Source organism: Armigeres subalbatus, chromosome 2, assembly GCF_024139115.2.
Source record: "Armigeres subalbatus isolate Guangzhou_Male chromosome 2, GZ_Asu_2, whole genome shotgun sequence".
Classification (NCBI taxonomy): Eukaryota; Metazoa; Arthropoda; class Insecta; order Diptera; family Culicidae; genus Armigeres; species Armigeres subalbatus.
Window position 1 is genome coordinate 284,136,768 of NC_085140.1, and position 18,692 is coordinate 284,155,459.

At 40.0% G+C, this 18,692-nt stretch overlaps 1 protein-coding gene across 3 annotated transcripts in view; it reads right to left on the reverse strand.

Annotated features, from left to right (window-relative positions):
- The window catches only part of LOC134212337 (tyrosine-protein phosphatase Lar), a 612,250-nt gene that overhangs the window by 197,346 nt on the left and 396,212 nt on the right, over positions 1–18,692 (reverse strand). For all 3 annotated transcript variants that reach the window (XM_062690096.1, XM_062690098.1, XM_062690097.1), the window contains one exon: positions 8,145–8,276. In XM_062690096.1, the coding sequence (XP_062546080.1) occupies positions 8,145–8,276 (132 nt within the window). The remainder of the gene's footprint in view (positions 1–8,144; positions 8,277–18,692) is intronic.

Here is an 18,692-nt window from a genome sequence, read left to right on the forward strand (position 1 = left end):
GGGCTCATCGAATATGACGAACAATATCACTTTATCACTGACGTGACGAACATCATCGGCCATGCGACATTGCCCTCAAGAGCGCCAACTGCCGTCAGGAGTAGCAATCGTGCTTACTCCAAACGATGCTCTGAAACCGTAAAAAAAATGAAACCCAACTAGAACGTCAAAATCGATACTTTTTCATGTAGATGAAATCTTGAACTCAACGCATTCGTCCAACAATCAACTGATTTTCCATATACACTCTGGAGATCAGAAAGTTCAGAATACGCTTTTTTGCAAAGTATGGGCCCAGAATGGATTTTTTTTCAGTTTAGTTCACGGATTTCCTCAATTAGAGGGAATTTTGCATCTCCATTGCTACTCAAATACACCTCAACAACTCAACAACTCTGAATCTCGGCTTATCTAATTGGGAGAAAAAAAACTGAATTTTGCATCTCCATTGCTACTCAAATGCACCTCAACAACTCTGAATCTCGGCTTATCTAATTGGGAGAAAAAAACTGTCTGTCGCCTTGCGAAACAACATCAATTGACATCTGTTTCCTTGTCTTCAGCTGAATATCATTAGGATATAAAAACATACATACTGCCGTCGGTCCAATTACCTTCAGCCTATTGTCCCAGATAAAAAGACAGGAACACCGTCTTCGACCAGAGGTCGTCCCAGTAAACCAGGCATCGTATATGATAAGATAAATTTAATCGCATATATAGCTATTTTCTATCACAGTTGTATATGTTCACTTATAAAGATGGCCAAAATATGAATACTATCGTTTATAATACCTGCGTGAGGAATATCGATCGTTTCCATGAAAATCATAAAATGATATAAACAACATCACCACAATCGGATTGTATCGCAAATATCGTTTATACATATGCATATTTCCATGCTAATCGTATACTGATGTGCATTGGACGTATACAACTTCCTAATTCAGCGCGTTGATCACTGAGCCATTGTACCTTACCGATAAAATTAATTTCATTATTACTTACATCATTCCATTCGAGTTTCTTAAAATCCGATTATCACTGTTATCTGACAGCCGATTATTGCTACTCCTATCAATGCCGACAACAAATAAATCAACTAAAACACAAATGAAATACAACTAAATAACAACAGCTCATGGGTAAACACCACGAAACAGCAGATTAAATTTTGACATTTCATCATCGTTTATATGTGGACCAAATCGTTAGTAACGCGTCGCAATCGTTTTTCAGTATAAACATTATCGGGTTAATTATAAATTGTTTCCATAAGCGATTCACGCCACGTTTGTTCGCACAACAGCAAGGAACTCGAATCGTATAAATGTAGTATGTATCGTATAATGTAACATAGAAGCTCTTGTTATTCATATATTTCCATCTACATTATGATTGTCAAAATTCTGCTGCTTTTCAAGAGTTACTGAATAGCACATGGATAGAGCATTTGCCTTTAGATCCAGAGGTCAAATGTTCGTGACACAGAATTGTTTATATTTTTATTTTTTCTTATGTTGACAGGGTCGTATTAATGATTACGAAAACTCGAGAAAGTCGTTGTTCAGCATGTATATGGCCTCCACTTTAGTAGGTATATAGCGATTGTGCGCACTATATACAATATATCTTGTTTTTATATGATAACCTATATTGATAGCTATACGTATCAAAATGTTGGCTGGGGTACAGACTGAACGGGTGCCAATGGAATGTATGGGAAAAAATTGTCATCGAACGTCAAAAAACGACATTGCTCACAAGTTTCATTACCCCAAAATATGAGCCCATGCAAAATTTGAACACAATCGGACATGATTTAGGGATGCCTAAAATTCATCAAAATTTTGGAATTTTTACCCATGAAAATTTTTCCAAGGGGAGACCAAAGGAAAAGTTGAAAATCAAATTTTTGTTCTTGATGCCAAATGACTTCAAAATGCATGAAACGTCGAGATCTGATGTTTAAAAAAAATTTGACAAAAATATTTTTTTCTCTTAGAACATTTTTGGGTTTTTTTTTCAGATTAAGAATTTTTTTTCATCGAATTTTAGCACCGGGCGATACGCAAACGTTTACGTAACCAAAAATATTCCCCTATTCAAAACTTAAGCTAAATCTGACATGATTTAGGGGTGCCTAAAATTCATCAAAATTTTGAAAGTTTTGATATTTTTAGGAAAAGTCGAATTTTTGTTGTTGTTGCCAAATGACTTAGAAATGCATGAAACGTCAAAACATGCAAAAAAAAAAAATAAGGAAATCGATTTTTTCTCTTATAACATTTTTGGGACTTTCAATTTTTTCAGATGATGAATTTTTTTTTTCATCGAATTTTAACACCGGACGATACGCAAACGTTTTCGTAGCCAAAAATATCCCCCTAAGCCAAATTTGAGCTAAATCGGACATGATTAAGGGGGGCTTAAAATTAATCAAAACTTTTTTTTCTCACAAAGGGGAAATAATGAAACTTTCAGAATTAATTTTTGTTTTGGGACTTCGAAAACATTTCTAATGGCGAAAACAATTTTTCATCGAATTTAAAAACCAGACGTTACGCAAACATTTCCTAAGCCCTAAAATATGCCCCTATGCAAAATTTGAGCTCCATCGGACATGAATTAGTGCTAAAAATCTTGCTATCAAAGTTTTGAATTTTTTGAGAAAATTTTCATGGGAAAATATTTCAAAACTTTGATGAATTTTAGGCACCCCTAAATCATGTCCGAATGAGCTCAAATTGGAGTTATATTTTGGGGTAGTAAAACTTGTGAGCAATATGGTTTTTTGAAATTCGGAAATGTCATTTTCATTGGCACCCTACTGAACACTTAACACTAGCATGAGAAACAACGAACAGGACACATAACACCCAGTGGACTAGTGGAGAGTTTTTTAATCCCGAAAAGTTTCCTCCTTACCGGGGCGGGAATCAAACCCACACTCCATTGCACATGCGTCTAGACGATTGACGTCGCTAACGGCCTCGAAGCCCACAAAATCAAAGGCATAATAAGCAGATCAGCAAAGTGAGAAATTACAATAACGTAAACAATGGAAGAGAGGATGCCGCAGCAACAGGGGATATTTGCCTCCTCTACAATATTTCACAACGCTTAAGCGGGCGAAGTGAATGCAACGATGCCTGAGAAAGACGAGATTAGTCAGTTACTAAACGACCCAACTGATCAGCTGAAACGCCTGCTGGTTCGAGCACTTTAAACAACGTTTCTAAGCCTAGGGTTCAGCGTACAACACGCGTCAATACTGCAGCTCTATCACTGCTAGAGATCCAATCATCCGGCGAACAATGCGTTACAATATCCAGCGATTGTCGGCGGAAGGAGTATCGCCCGAAACTTGACGATTTTAGTCACGAACTTAGACACGAGACATGATAGGTACTGAACAGAGGCAACCCTAAAAAAATAAGGGTGCGGCGACGGACCAACTCCCGGCTGAACTACTCAAGCATGGCAGTGAACAGATTTATGAAATTCTGCACCATATGTTGTTTAAAATATGAGAACACGAGGAATTGCCTGCTAGCTGGGCACAGACTGTTTTTTTTAAAGAAAAGGCACAGGCTGGAGTGTGCCAAATTCCGGGGAATAACCCTCTTTAACTCGGCGTAAAAAATTATGTCCCGTATTCTGTTCAACAGATTTAGACCGCTTCAATAGTCCTTCGTCGTCGAATACCAATTAGGTTTTCGTGGGGGTCGATCAACGAAGGATCAAATGTATACAAATCCGTGATAAAATTTGGGAGTACAACTTGCAGACACGTCATTTTCAGAGCGTACGAATCAGTGAGAGCATGGTTTTCTGGCGAAACTGATACGACTAATTCGTGTAATGTATTGTAATGGCACGGCAAATGCTGGGTAAAGCGAACTTCGCGTACCTGAAGCAATAAAATAGATCCCATCTCGCGGTCCTTGGCCTCTTACCCAGCAACTCCTATCCCTACCTCCTCGTGGCGCTGGACAGGATATGAGCAACCTTAGGGAAGATCGGGTAGCCAACCCCGGTGGGAACTATGGTCGTATGCTGACAGGGAATGGGGGGTTTGCTCCTCTCCGGAGGTGAAAATCTTACTGAGCGTCTGTTCTCCATGTTAGGGGCGGCTGATCATTGTCCGAGTGTCAGCGAGGAACTCTAAGGGAAACTGTGCACCATGGTCCACCCGGAATAAGCAGGAATGGTCCTCCGGAAGTTTAGGGGGTTTGATGTTTGGCCCTGCAAGCCAGCAAAAAAAAGTCACGCAACGAACAATCAACAAGAAAGTACGGATCAGAACCATCGGCGAAGATCACTGTGACGAAAAGGGACTAGCGATGGGAAACTCAGTTCGTGGAACTGTAAATCTCTCAACTTCATTGGGAGCACACGCGTACTCGTCGATGTGCTCAAGGACCGTGGATTCAGCATCGTAGCGCTGCAGGAGGTACGAGGGGATCAATGGTGCGAACGTTTAGAGGTAATCATACCAACTACTAGAGCTGCGGCAACACACACGAGCTGGGAACAGCTTTCATAGTGATGAGCGAGATGCAAAGGCGTGTGATCGGGTGGTGGCCGATCAATGAGAGAATGTGCAGGTTGAGGATCAAAGGCCGGTTCTTCAACTTCAGCATAATCAACGCTTATAGCCAACACTCCCGGGAGCACTAATGTTGATAAAGATGCATTATACACGCAGCTGGAACGTGAGTATGACAGATGCCCAAGCCACGACGTCAAAATTATCATAGGAGATTTGAGCGCTCAGGTTAGTCAAAAGGAGGAGTTTAGACCAACTATTGGAAAGTTCAGCGCTTACCGGCTGACGAACGAAAACGGCCTACGACTTATTGATTTCGCTGCCTCCAAAAATATGTTGATTCGCAGCACCTACTTCCAACACAGCCTTCCGCATCGGTACCACGTTCTGATTGATGGACGGCACTTCTCCGACATTATCGACGTCAGGACATATCGTGGCGCTAACATCGACTCGACTCTGAACTCTGACTATCTGGTGATGGTTAAACTGCGCCCAAAGCTATCCATCATCAACAATATTCGGTACCGACGACCGCCGCGGTACGACCTAGAGCGACTGAAGCAACCTGATGTTGCCACTGCATATGCGCAGCATCTCGAGGCAGCATTGCCGGAAAAGGGTGAGCTCGAAAGGGCCCCTCTTGAGGACTGCTGGAATACAGTCAAAGCAGCTACTAACGACGCAGCGGAGAATAATGTCGGGTATATGGGACGAAGTCGACGGAACGATTGGTTCGACGAAGAGTGCAGACAGATTCTGGAGAAGAAGGGCGCAGCGAGGGTGGTTGCGCTGTAGCCAGGTACCCGGCAGAACGTGGAACGTTATAGACGGAAGCGGAGACAGCAGACCCGGAGAAGGAGAAGATAACGCCGCATGGAAGAGACGGAGTGCGAGGTGATGGAACAGCTGTGCCGTTCTCAAGAAACACGCAAGTTCTTTCAAAAGCTTAACGCATCAAAGGCTTCGTGCCGCGAGCCGAAATGTGCAAGGATGGAAGCATCTTAACGAACGAACGTGTGGTGATCGAATGGTGGAAGCAGCACTACGAGGAACATTTCAATAGCGCTGAGCAGGGAATCAATTTTTTTGGAATGCGCATGCGAAACAAGCGACAAAAGAGAACCAACGACAAAGCTTTGTTTTTGTCGGAGATAATAATGACAAAGATCCGAAAATTTTTGTCAGCAAAAAGACGACAATCTTGTTGCTAACTTTTCATCCCGTTATTTTGCATTATTTCTAGAGCAAATTTCGGTTTTATGCTATCATAGTTTCTGCTTTTATGGAAATTTTCGAGAATCGAATATTGATTACAAAATTAGCATCGTATTTCCGGAAATATCAGAGCATGCAAGGCAAATGATTCTTGTCATATTGTGTTCGGGTTCCGATAAAGGTTTGTCGCTAGGTGCGTTTGTCAGTACCAAACTCTGTTGATGACAAAGAGTATATTGTTAGGGGTTTTCGAATATTGATTCCTTGGCGCAGAGAGTACAGGCAGTGAAAGTCAAGGAAGAGGAGGACTATGACTACGTTAGTTCAGCGGACGATGGAAGGCAACCAGCCCGCACCTTGAGGGAAATTGTAACAGCCGGGGTACGAAACTTGTGTGCCTTTTAGGTCGTGTGTCGCTGGCAATCAACGTGGGGTCATTAGTGGTGGTGAAAGTGAAGTGGTGCTGTATGGTTCAAAATTTGAAGGTGTAGATAATTTGTGTACCTTGGTGAAGACTCTAGAGACGTACCATACCCGAGCAGCACAAGTCAGACCAAAATGGTTGCAGCAACTTGATTATGACTGAATGCGGTCACATGTGAGTTTCAGTTACCTATGGGGAATATGTGTGCTACTAGGGTAATGATGTTACCTGCGAGGTTAAAAAGACGCATTACAGCTGCGAATAAGGGTTATTACGGACATCCTAACCACTTCATCCGCACACGAAGACGAAATTTGCGCTCCATACTACTCTGATTCTTTTTGTGGTTTTATACAGCCATGAAAGATGGACGTTAAAGAAGGCTGATCGGGGATCTTTCGGAATATTTGAGCGTGCTGCGAACAAAACTTGGTGGTAAACAGGAGAACGACATCTGGCGGCATCACATGATGGATATTGTTATTTAAGCTTATACAACACGCAGACTAATGTGGACAGGACACGTTGTACGTGTGCCGCAAGACCGTCAAGCAAAGATAATTTTCAGCAGAGAAAATAGGCCGCAGGCTTCGTGTTAAGCTTCTGGCAGTTGAAGAGAACCGGAGGGCGCAGAACGTTCAGGGCTACTGGAAGCGATTGGCTCAGGATCGAGTCCAGTGGAGAAGGATACTTCATTTGGCGTAAGCTTGTATATTGTACGATATTGTTTCGCTCCAAATCATTCTGGAGCAAGTCAGTGAATACCAAGAGTCCCTTTATTTGTTTTCATTGAGTACGAAAAAGTTTTCGAGGAATAGAACGAGGCCTTATCGTGTAGATTGTTGCACAACGGGGAATTGTCCGATCCTATAGCTGGTGTGAGGATGTATTCCATCATTGCGACTGTTCCTCATCGTAATCGACGAGATCATGGTATGTGCGATTTACCACGGGTTTCTATAACAGCCTATAACCTATAACCGTTGTTCGTTTACATAAGTGATGACCCGCATTATGTTCTGAGTTCGGATTTAATCATCAAAGGTAACATGGGACAATTATGCATAGAACAGCAGTGCAGATGTTTATCAACAGATGCCTGCGGTACATAATTCACTCCTGGTGGTGGTGGCATCACAACTGGATCTCAAACATCGAGCTCCATCGTCGTTGTTACTAGAGGCCGATAGCAACAGAAATTTTGGAACGGAACGGAAGTAGGGCTGAGTTGGCCACACCTTACGTAGGAGAGAAAACAAAATCTGTAGCATTAGAATGGAACCAAACTGAACTTCGCTGCAGAGGTAGACCCAAATGCTCATAGCGGCTGAGCCCCCATAAAAATACAGGAAGTCAACCAAAATCTAACTGGCCACAGGTTAAAGCGATTGCATGATGGAGATCTTTTGAATCATCCTTTCGCAACACTCGGGGTGCACATGACCCATACAATAATTTATTTTCTATGAGTTTTTCGATTTTTTTATATGCGTTTGGAAATATTCAATCGAGGAAATTTATATTTTATATTCAATACCTTCAATGATAATTTCCCAATTTAATAATTTCCAAATAACAATAATTGCAACTTTTCATTTACTACTGTTCTAGCAGTACTGCTATAACTAAAAATGGTCAAAAACTCTTTTTTTTAATGCAACTTTAAATCAGCGTTCTCAATCCAAGTTACATAACTTTCTAAGATGAATTTAAATCGATGCAAGTTTATCCATCTACACTAACAAAAGTCATCCCATCGTTGAAGATGCAGAGGTATCCTCGCTCTCAAGTGACAACGCAATAAGTACACACTGACTTCCTCTTCCGACTCTCAACTGATTATGAAGACTTGGCCGGCGCCGTTTCAGATCAATATAGAAAAAAAAATAAAAGAATAGAACATGCACTACTGCTATTGTTCCCGGTGGCAGCCAGTTTTACACTTACCCATAATTTTCTTTCCATTTTTCCTCCAGACTATGTTCGGCTGTGGATCACCTCTGGCGCCGCAGAAAAACGTTGCTACCCCGCCAACGCGGACGCCCTGGTTTGACGGCTTGCGAATGATTTCCGGTGGATCTGCGAGAGAAAATAAATAGAAGAAAAATAAACCGAGCATTATTCCTCCGTGCAATCGGTGGTGATGGATAAACCCGATGGACTGGAAACCGTACGATGATTCTGCTCCGGGTTCCCCCCTGTTCACTTACGTGTCAGGTAGATGAAGGGGAAATCTGAGAAATTCCCATCTGCGAAACGGTGCAATCGGTGGAAGAAAACGACGACGGATCGGTTAAAAGGATTTCATTCGACGAGTGTAGATTAATTGAGTAGCGAGGTGGCAATGCGAATACGAAAACGAAATGATCCAACGCTTTAACCTTGCGGACGATTTTTAGTTGGATGGTGATGGGAATTTAGATACGTACGCTACCTGACGGATCCTTACGGACGACGAGGGTTCAGTTAAAAACGGTGTTTAGCCTCCGGCAGTGAAATGGGTAGAAGCTGCGCCAATTTCCCTGATGAAAGCTGTTTAATATTGCAAACGGTAGGGTTTTTGAGGTACGTCGATTGTATGAATTTCAATTTGCAGCATCCTGAGGCTTTCGAAAATTACAATTGGCTGACTTTTGGTTCGGATTTTTAATCAGCAACAGCTTTGGAACGGATGGGTTTTACAGTCCAGTTCACGCAGTTGCCGATGATGCCCACCCGAAGTCAATGCCACGGAGCGTGAAATTTAGAAAGGAAATTAGCGCATGGTGGGGTACTAAAACCATCTATATTCAAATTACGTTACGGAGACTCGAGACTCCGGCAACGGTTTTCCAATTAACCACCCGGGAAGCTAATTAACCAAAATTACGCTACATGAATTTTTAATGTCCGTTCTTCGGGAGAAAACATGCCATCCACACGCACCGTTCGTCCGTTCGGCTAGGCCAGGAGAGAAGGTGGTGAACGAGTTTTCGGGATTCAATTCTTTTACATTCTTGGAACATCTCGTGTCGATGACGGGACTAATGAAACTTCATTAATTTGGTATGGCTCTGCGGGGTGCTGTGTGGTGCGAGTAAATTACTTAATATTTGGGACTCGACGTAGAACAACAATCAAGTAAAAACGTAATTTTATTGCCCCCGGTGTTGTTTCGGGACGGGGAGGAGTATTGTGTTCAACGTGTAAACTGTACGATGCCAGCGAAGGCAATTAATGTAATTTTGTTGTCAATGGCAGATAGGCTTTGGCGGATATCGATCTTGAGACTATTGACATCTAATCGCCTTTATGGTACCAGCTGTCAATATTTGTGAGATCAAGCGAAAGATAAGTTAAAATGGAGAATAAACAATTTGTTGATTGGTTCAGCATTTTTTTTTTATTTTTTTTTTTTCGATGAGCTATAAGTTCGTTACTAAAACATTAATTTTAAGGACAAAGCTATTCTTATAATGTTTTTATTATCTTGAAGTTTGTGAGCTTCCATAAACAAAAAAGTGGATGTTTGTATAAATTTATGATTTCATAATAAATTTATTGCAAACAAAATACTCCTTCTAAATGTTGTTACCCTTTTTTTTTTAATATACTAAAAGTGTTTATATTACTTTACCATCGATGAAAATAGACTATCCAGTTTGAAAGTATTATTAATAAGTAATTTTCTATACATTTTAAGCCCTTTTATCGCACATCGCTCTAACCCGAAATTTGGAAAAATCGCGAGTTGATTGAAGGAAAAGGGAAGAACACGATGGTGTTGTCGCGTGTCGCCTTCGAGAGATTCGCCATTTAATCAAGAAAATCGCTTGCAATTAATTTTGACCTCCGTATTAAATTGATTCAACAGAAAATGTAAAAACCACGCTTTCATTATGCTGCCAATGCCGCGACATGCCTTTTGTCTCGACTATCAGACGTCGAAACGATCGATGAGCTTCTCTATAGGAAACAATGAGACATCAAACAGAATGTAAAGACCGGATGAAGTTTAGTGCCAAAAATAGATGCATGTTTAGTTTGTATGAATACATACACAACACACATCAATTCAATAAACAATTTTAGGATATGTATTTCTCTTTGAAGGAATTGAATATTTTGCTCTAAAAACTATTCAGTCCATTTCACAATTCCAAGAAAACAATGTTTTTTCTTCTAAAAAACATCGATTTTGTTTATGTTTTTTCCAGTGCAGATCAAAATATTTGTAACGGCCTTACGTACCGTTGATTGTAGTTTTCAATTTTGTATATTACTAATAGTAATATACAAAATTGAAAACTACAATCAACGGTACATAAGGCCGATACAAATATTTAATTTAAATTATGTCCTACTGGACTACGAAAGGTCAAGAGGGGGGGATAATAAAAATAAATATAAAAATGGAAAAAATCAATAAAACTCCTCGGATTTGTTAAAGAATGTTTTTAAAATATTCAAAATTGCCCGAATTTTTTTTATTGCTCCCTCAAAATGTTTTTATGGGCAAAAAAAAACCGAGGGGGGAGACATAATTGTTTTTAAATATTTGTATCGGCCTAATTCTATCTCAATTTACGTGCAGTTAACAAATAAGAGTATCACTTTCTAACAATTATGGCCTTTTTTCGATCTCCAGTGCTATATCCCCTATGACTACGTGGTTTACTTTCTGCGCAAAATATACGAATAAAAATATCCATCAGATGTATATCAGCAAAATAATTTCACCCCACAATGATGGACACTCCAATCGGCTCGGTCGAAGCATTATTTTTATAATGTCTTACCTATGATTTTTTTCTGCTGAATTCAAATTAATTTCAAAAGTTCTAGATATTGTTTTTTGCAAATTAGTATGTGATTTAACTTCGACTGAAGTTTCCTTCGAATTTTGTTATTTCTAATGATATAAAATAAAATATAAAAGCCACGGCCCTCCTTAGCCGTGCGGTAAGACGCGCAGCTACAAAGCAAGACCATGCTGAGGGTGGCTGGGTTCGATTTCCGGTGCCGGTCTAGGCAATTTTCGGATTGGAAATTGTCTCGACTTCCCTGGGCATAAAAGTATCATCGTGCTAGCCTCATGATATACGAATGCAAAAATGGTAACCTGACTAAGAAACCTCGCAGTTAATAACTGTGGAAGTGCTTATGAACATTAAGCTGCGAGGCGGCTCTGTCCCAGTGTGGGAATGTAATGCCAAGAAGAAGAAGAAGAAGAAGAAGAAGAAGATAAAAGCCAAGCCGAAATACAATGCATTTCTACTATTTTCCAAATCCAGAGTGACGACTAGACCGCTTCCGCCAGGAAATCAAAATTGTCCATTTTCGTTCGCTTTAGAAGTATCGTAGTTTGCAGTCTCGATTCAAAGCGGGTGAAATTACGCAGGTTCAATATGACTTGCATGCAATTTTATATGCATTTTTAAATTATTGTGAAGAAAACCAAACAAAAAAACTAGTGCTATTAGAAATTCCAGTATTTTTTTTATTCCTTTCCTTCATTTGTTAGGCACTCTGTGTTACTTAACTGCTACTTTGCCGAGATCTACTGGAGCGACGACCTCGATAACAGAAATTGGTATGAACTAGCCTTGCATAAGAGGTAAAATACCAAAAAATAATACCAAAAACTTATATGCAGAATACTTGAGGTATAACATGCTTAGGTATTTCAATACCAAACGAATAATAATTTGTTATGCATTTGGTATTGAAATAGAATTGTAATAACAGAGTATGTTATGCCTGAAGTATCGTGCATATTAATTTTTGGTATTACTCCTGTGGTATTTTCCTAGGAGGCTGTTATGAACTACAGATTATGGTAGCAATAACGGAATTAGGTATTATTGAGCCAATTTCTTATGCTCGGGATGGGCTGCGCATCCGGCGACTGACAAGTGTTTGGAGGAGGGGCTGGGAATCGAACACATGACCATTCGCTTATAAGGCGAACGTGTAGTCAACTACGCTACGGGACCCCCTTCCAGTAAAATTGAAAGTTATAGTTTATTAGAACTCAAACATGTTGAATATTAACAGCTATGAATGGAGTAAAGATACAGGGAAGACGAAAGAAGGACACACCATTCCTCTGCAAGCATCATGTCGAGCACAAAGTTCGAATCCGCTGTTTTCTGGAGGATTCCGAGTGAAGCGAGCTTTTTCAAGACGATATAATCGAGACGCATTTCTCTTCCCCAACGGATGATATTGGGTTCCATATGAAGTGGATTCCACTGGGTACCACTCTCAGCTGTCTTATGGGGTTCCCGGGGTATAAAAACCGGGTGTATAAATCCCATTCATTCCTGTGTCTTGGACATCTATCCGAGCAGTAGCAGCAGCTCTCCGATATGTTCCGGAAATCGAAAAGCGATCCCTTCCACGAGAATATTCCTCTCGTCGCAAACGAATTTCAGCAAGGATCGTTCTGTTGTGGAAGTCCAGCTTCGTGGCATTCTCCCGATGACCGTGGTGAACATCTACATCTCTATCTACAGTCTACACCACCATCTAGCCTATGGCGGGTCTAGATCAGATCTTCGATCTTTCAGGGATGCCGGGTTACGTTCCTCTCTTACTTTCTATGCATAAAGAAATCGAAAAGCGACCCCCTCCACGAGAATATCTTCCTCTCGTCGCAAACGAGTTCCAGCATTTCAGCAAGGGTCGTTCCGTTGTGGAGAGAGAATGGAGAATGGACAACTCTGAAGCCCTCCGAAGATCTGTAGCTGAGATGCTTAGGGCTCCGACGTTGGAAACAAACCCAAAAACACCAATGGTTCGGTCTCTCGTATGTAAGTTGAAATGGGGGTGTCCCGGCGAAATTTAACGATCTCCGACAACCCACGCAATAAAACATGTTCCCTGCTTTGTAGCTATTTTCATAGTTGCAACTAAACCTGCGGAAAAGCCGATTCTTATCCTATCCTACTGCGCCAGTGTCATTGTTTCTATTATTCTGTCCTCGAGAGAGTGAATCGAATCACGAATTAAAAAAAAAGTCAGTGTCTCAAAGCTAGAATCCGTGCAGCGTAGGTTCGTGCGATATGCACTTCGATACCTACCATGGAAGAAGGGACCCCACGTATATTCCCGCATATGAGGACCGATGTAGACTTCTTGGTATCGACACTCTTCAAATGAAAAAGATCGCAAGCTGCCTTTGTGGTCAAACCCGTGACTGGTGAAATTGACTTTCCGGAACTTCTAATGATGTTGAAAAGCTTCGGAACTAGCTTCTCCCTTCGTCATGATGTCGTCCTGGCCACTCGTTTCTAGTCTAGTCTACGTATACACAGTCAGTTCGTGAAAGAATCCTGGAAAGTGATAGAATCGACCACATCTATCACTTTTCTTGTCAATATTTATGTTTGAATCACATCATAAATGAAGTTCAAACATAAAAGCGGTCAGGTCTACAGTGCACCGTTATTGGAAATACCTGCGAGAATCAATTCTTAACTTGATTTCACAAATAAGCCATAGAACGGGGACATCTCGTACCAATCGCTCCGTTTACATTATTAGGTGATGGTTGTTGAATCGTTGGAAGTGACTTGAATCTGTGTCAAAAGGTCGAAGGTCAAAGGGTCGAATGACAAAACACAAACAAAAGGACAAAAGGCCAAAAGGGCGAAAGGACAAAAGGTCGGAAGTGCAAATGGTCGGGGTTCAGCCAAAACGCACCAAGCGCCAACGAAAAATTACAGATTTTTCTGCTCAAACTTTCTTTAGCAGATTTAATTGATCGTAAATCGTATCGGATATCCATCTACCCCATAACTGAGGATATCCTACTGCAAATGTACGTTTAAAGTGATATGAAACTATTTCCGTTGTCCTTTTACGAAAAAAATATCACAAGTTAGTCGAAAAGCAGCTTGGTGCGGTTTGGCTGAACCCCGACCAAATGATCAATGCCCTAAAGGTCGAAGGACAAAAGGTCGATAGGACTAACGGTCGAAAGGACAAAAAGCCGAGAGGACAAAAGGTCAAAATGGCAAAGGATCGAAGGAAAATATGGTCGAAAAAATGACCAAAGGTTGATGGAAAAGAAGGTTGCAAAAAATAACTGTATCAAAAGGTCGAACGGACAAAATGTCGAATAGACAGAGATTGGAAGTTCCTACTAAATCATAGGCTGTTCTTACGACTTATGCCTTTATACTTTCAACATATGCTATTCTTTAGAGTTTAATTCGGGTGTTGAGTGTTAAGTCTAACACTCATTTTTTGTTTTCGCTCAAAATCACTATTTTGCTTTCCAAAGCCGATATGAACACATTTACGGTATTTTTTTTTAATTCGCAGTGTATCGTCACCCTTTAAAATGTATCATATAAAACTAAAATTATTATCACTAGAAGATTACTGAAAATGAGTGAAGAACTAGTTTCAGGAATTAAAATTTAGGTAAATAAAGCATAGCAACACTTCAAGGGAAAAAAATGATTTGACAATAATCCTCCTAAGAACACCCTATGTTTGAACAAACATAACATTCAACAATGAAATATTATCAGCAGAGATGCATTCTAAACACGAGAACGCGTGTTCAAAACGTTCTGAACACAGCACACTGTTCAAGAGCACTTACATAACATAGCAATTTGTATCGTAGGAAAACAAATTCAAGCTACGGCATGCTACACATTTTTCGTCTAGTAATAGAACAAGTGGGCATCTAATGGATAGAAATCAAGCATGCTCGTATGTTTTTGCATTGTTTCAAATCTAAGGGATTCTTCGTTACCATGATCGTTTTTGCTTGCGTGCCAACCCAGTGCACACTGAACTGTTTTCAGATTTCAAAACTAGGTGGTGGGGATTCTCTCAGCAAACTTAGAACTAATACCAATAGCAGTTAGAATGTAAATATTGTACTTTGTTTGTGTGTGTCAATAGTTAGTAGTAATGGCTGTCTGTTAGAAAATAAGTGACTGGAAGATTGTATGTTATTATTTTGTAAAATGCTTTTTAACAATATATGTGATTTTCAGTGTCCGCAGAAGATGGTCGAAAGCCAGTAAATCGATCGAAACCTCCGGACAGTCTGGCAAAGTTTTGTTTTGTCATTTTTCGCCGAAAACAAATCGATGAAAATCCTCAAAACTAAGAATACCAAGGCACGCTCTTAGCTCATGTTCTGTTCAGGATGCATCTCTGTTATCAGGTCAAACACAAATAAATATAAATATGCGAAGCTCGAAAGAAAAGCTTATGATTAAAAGAAGGAAAAATTCAACAATGAAAACAGGTTAAACACAAAAATGTGCGAAACTCGAAAGGAAAGCCTATGATTAAAAAAAAAATTAAAAACAGAATATGATCAGGTGAAACACAAATAAATAAAAATATGCGATAAATATCCGATAGAACGGCCTACGACTGAAAGAAGACAAAATGAAATTTTATCAGGTGAAAAACAAATAAAAATAAATATGCAAACGAATGGTTGATTAACACTCGATGTTTTGCCCCATTTTTGTAATTTCGACCTGTTACCCCATCTCACCATCGATCTTTTGACTAAGATTTTTGTTCCAACCTTATGTCCCTTCGACCTTTTGGCCTTTCGGTTTTTTAACCTTTTGTTCATTCGACCTTTTGACCTTCGACTTTTTGACTCAGATTTTTTGTTTCCACCTTTTAACCTTTCGATCTTTTGTCCTTTCGACCTTCGACCGTTTGTTCTACAACTCCTTGGCTTATACAATAATGGAATGGGAAAAAGCCGTTTGGCCGAAGACCATGAGGTCGAAAATTGTTTGGCCATGTATGTCATTTGACCGAACAAACCATTAGGCCGAAAACCATCTAGTCGAAAGTCATTTGGTCGAAACAAACATACACTGGGGTCGGGTTTTTCGCGGTTTGTTTTTCGTTATTAATGGCAATTGGATTTATTAAAACATTGAGGTGCCTTAACGAAATAATCCACACACAAAATTAGAAAGATCAAGAGGTATTTAAAAAGCTGTGATCGAGGTAGACCGAGAAAATGGTAAAATCTAAAAAGCGACCCTAAATGACTTTTTTTCGGCAAAACGTCATTTTCGGCCGAATAGCATTTAAAGCAACTGTTAAGGAACACTACTTATTTAGTCAAATTACAATGGTCGTATGTCAACTTTGCCGTACGTCGCTTCCCGCCAAAGGGCAATTAACCTAATAACCGTTATGGCGAAATAGAATACGGCTAAATGATTTCCAGCTCATCGCGATACGACAGGCAGGTATAAAAAATGTCGTTGTTCCAGATCTAGGACAAAAAACTAAACTAGGAATGGGCGATACCGATACGATATATCGGGAATCGATATTTTGTATCGATTTTTTTTGTAGCTTATATCGGATTTCTTTCATTTCATACATAATTTAGAAGCGCCAACTCAAGAGCATCTAAGAAAATCACAATTGTTTGCAGCACTGTTTATTTTAAAGAAAGTTCGCACAAAAATAACCCTATTTATGTTGATGTTTTTCGAGCTGGGAAAAACTGTCAATGTTTCATTTATCGATGTACAAATAAAAAACCAGATTTTTTCATTTAGGGGGAGTGGAATAAAATAGCATAAAAAGTATAATGTCGAAAATTCCTCAATTTTCATATGTGAGTTCCGACCCAACTGTCAATTTTTAAATTAAACATAGCATCGAACTTCAGAACGATTTGATTCAGCGATTTTGCTAGTTTGCTTCAAAATTCTTCCAAGTGTAGTATTTTTATGATTTTACAACTGTCCCAATGGGATTTACGGTATTGCTCTTACAATTAAATGCTTCACAATCTCTCAATCTCCGAATAAAAAAAAAAGAAACATGACGTGCGCTCTTCTATTCATGTTCTGTATATAATAGAAAGAGGTATTGCAAATTTAGCGTCGCTTTAGACTTCAGTTCAAAAAATATTGTCCCGCCAAAATATATTCCCACCAGTTTCTCCATATATGGATAACATCTAAACATCTGTTTAGGTTGTGACAAATGATTCAAGAACGATGGTTTGGATTGTGCTTTAGCTAGTTTCCATGCATATGGAATAGTGAACATTGGTTTTGGTTCATTTTGGTGTTTTGCTTTTGAACTTCAATACGGTAGTCTATTCTTCGGTGAAAAAAAACATTAGATGGTTTTCTCAAAAAGTATAGCAAGCTGCTACTACCCAAGTAGTACTTCTTAACAAACATTTTTATATAAAGGTAGAAAAGATTCTAGGAAAAAAGTCTGGTATTCAAAGCATCTTTTTTACACATCAACTACATCTTGTTGAGGCACTCAAGCACTTTCAGGTGGTGTAAATTAAGCCGAGAATAAAACAGATTTGCTTAATAATCTTTTTATTAGATAAATAAGCAAACTACAATTTATATAGTTTATTTTAGTGATGAACTTTATAAACAACTTAAAAATCACTCTAATAAAATTAAAAAAAAAAAAATCATTCCGTGCCGATAGTTCGAACGAGCCAGACGTGTGTGCTGTGTCTCATCGCGGATTGTGTTCGGTAGTGCGAGTGCTATTGTGTGGTGCGTATCCTACCTACGGATCCAAGGCGATCACTGTCGGCGAGTGGAAGTAGCTGCTTCTGGCAACGCCAGTGAAGCAGGCTATTGTTACTGCTGCTACCTACAGCAGCAGCCACAGATAAGTGGCAAAGATTGTTGTATTGTTCTCCCACAGAGTGGGTCTGATTAGAATAGTTTGAATTAGTTTTTTTTTCTAATTAGTTAATAGTTATTAGTTCTTAGCTTGTAATAACTATACTTCCAACACCTTGCGAGATGATAATGGAGGCGGAGACTGCGGAGGGCAGTGGGCCTCCCAAAGATGGTGGTCGCACACGATTCTACCATGCATCTTCTCCTGGGCCTTGGGTTGTTTACTTTCGGCAGAAAGTGAAAAGCCTAGATTTTCTCGGCATTAAGCGAGATTTGACGCGTCGTTTTCCGAAAACTGATTTCCATCAGGTAAATCGGAACAAACTACGCATAACCGCACCTACATACAAGGATGCAAACGAAATCGCTAAAGACAAGGCCTACAATGTTGAATATTTGGTTTATGTCCCCTCGCGGGAGGTCGAAATCGAAGGTGTGATCAACGCAGCGAGCCTGACTTGCAAGGATGTACTTACGGGAAAAGGCCGCTTAAAGAATGCAATGGAGTCTACTGTGGATATTCTGGATTGCAAGGAGTTGCATTCAGCTACCATGGTAGATGGTAAAAGAGTGTATTCTAAGTCAGGTTCGCTTCGGGTGACGTTCGCCGGTTCGATTCTCCCAAAATATGTAGATATTGAAAATATGTTATTTCCGGTGCGTCTTTTTGTGCCGAGGGTGTTCAATTGTACCAACTGCAAACAGTTGGGGCACACTGCCGAGTTTTGCGACAACAAGCCCCGTTGTGGCAAATGTTTTGAAAAGCATAGGGAGGAGTCCTGTCAACAACAAGCTACAAAGTGCGCTTATTGTGGCATGGATCCTCCCACGGGTT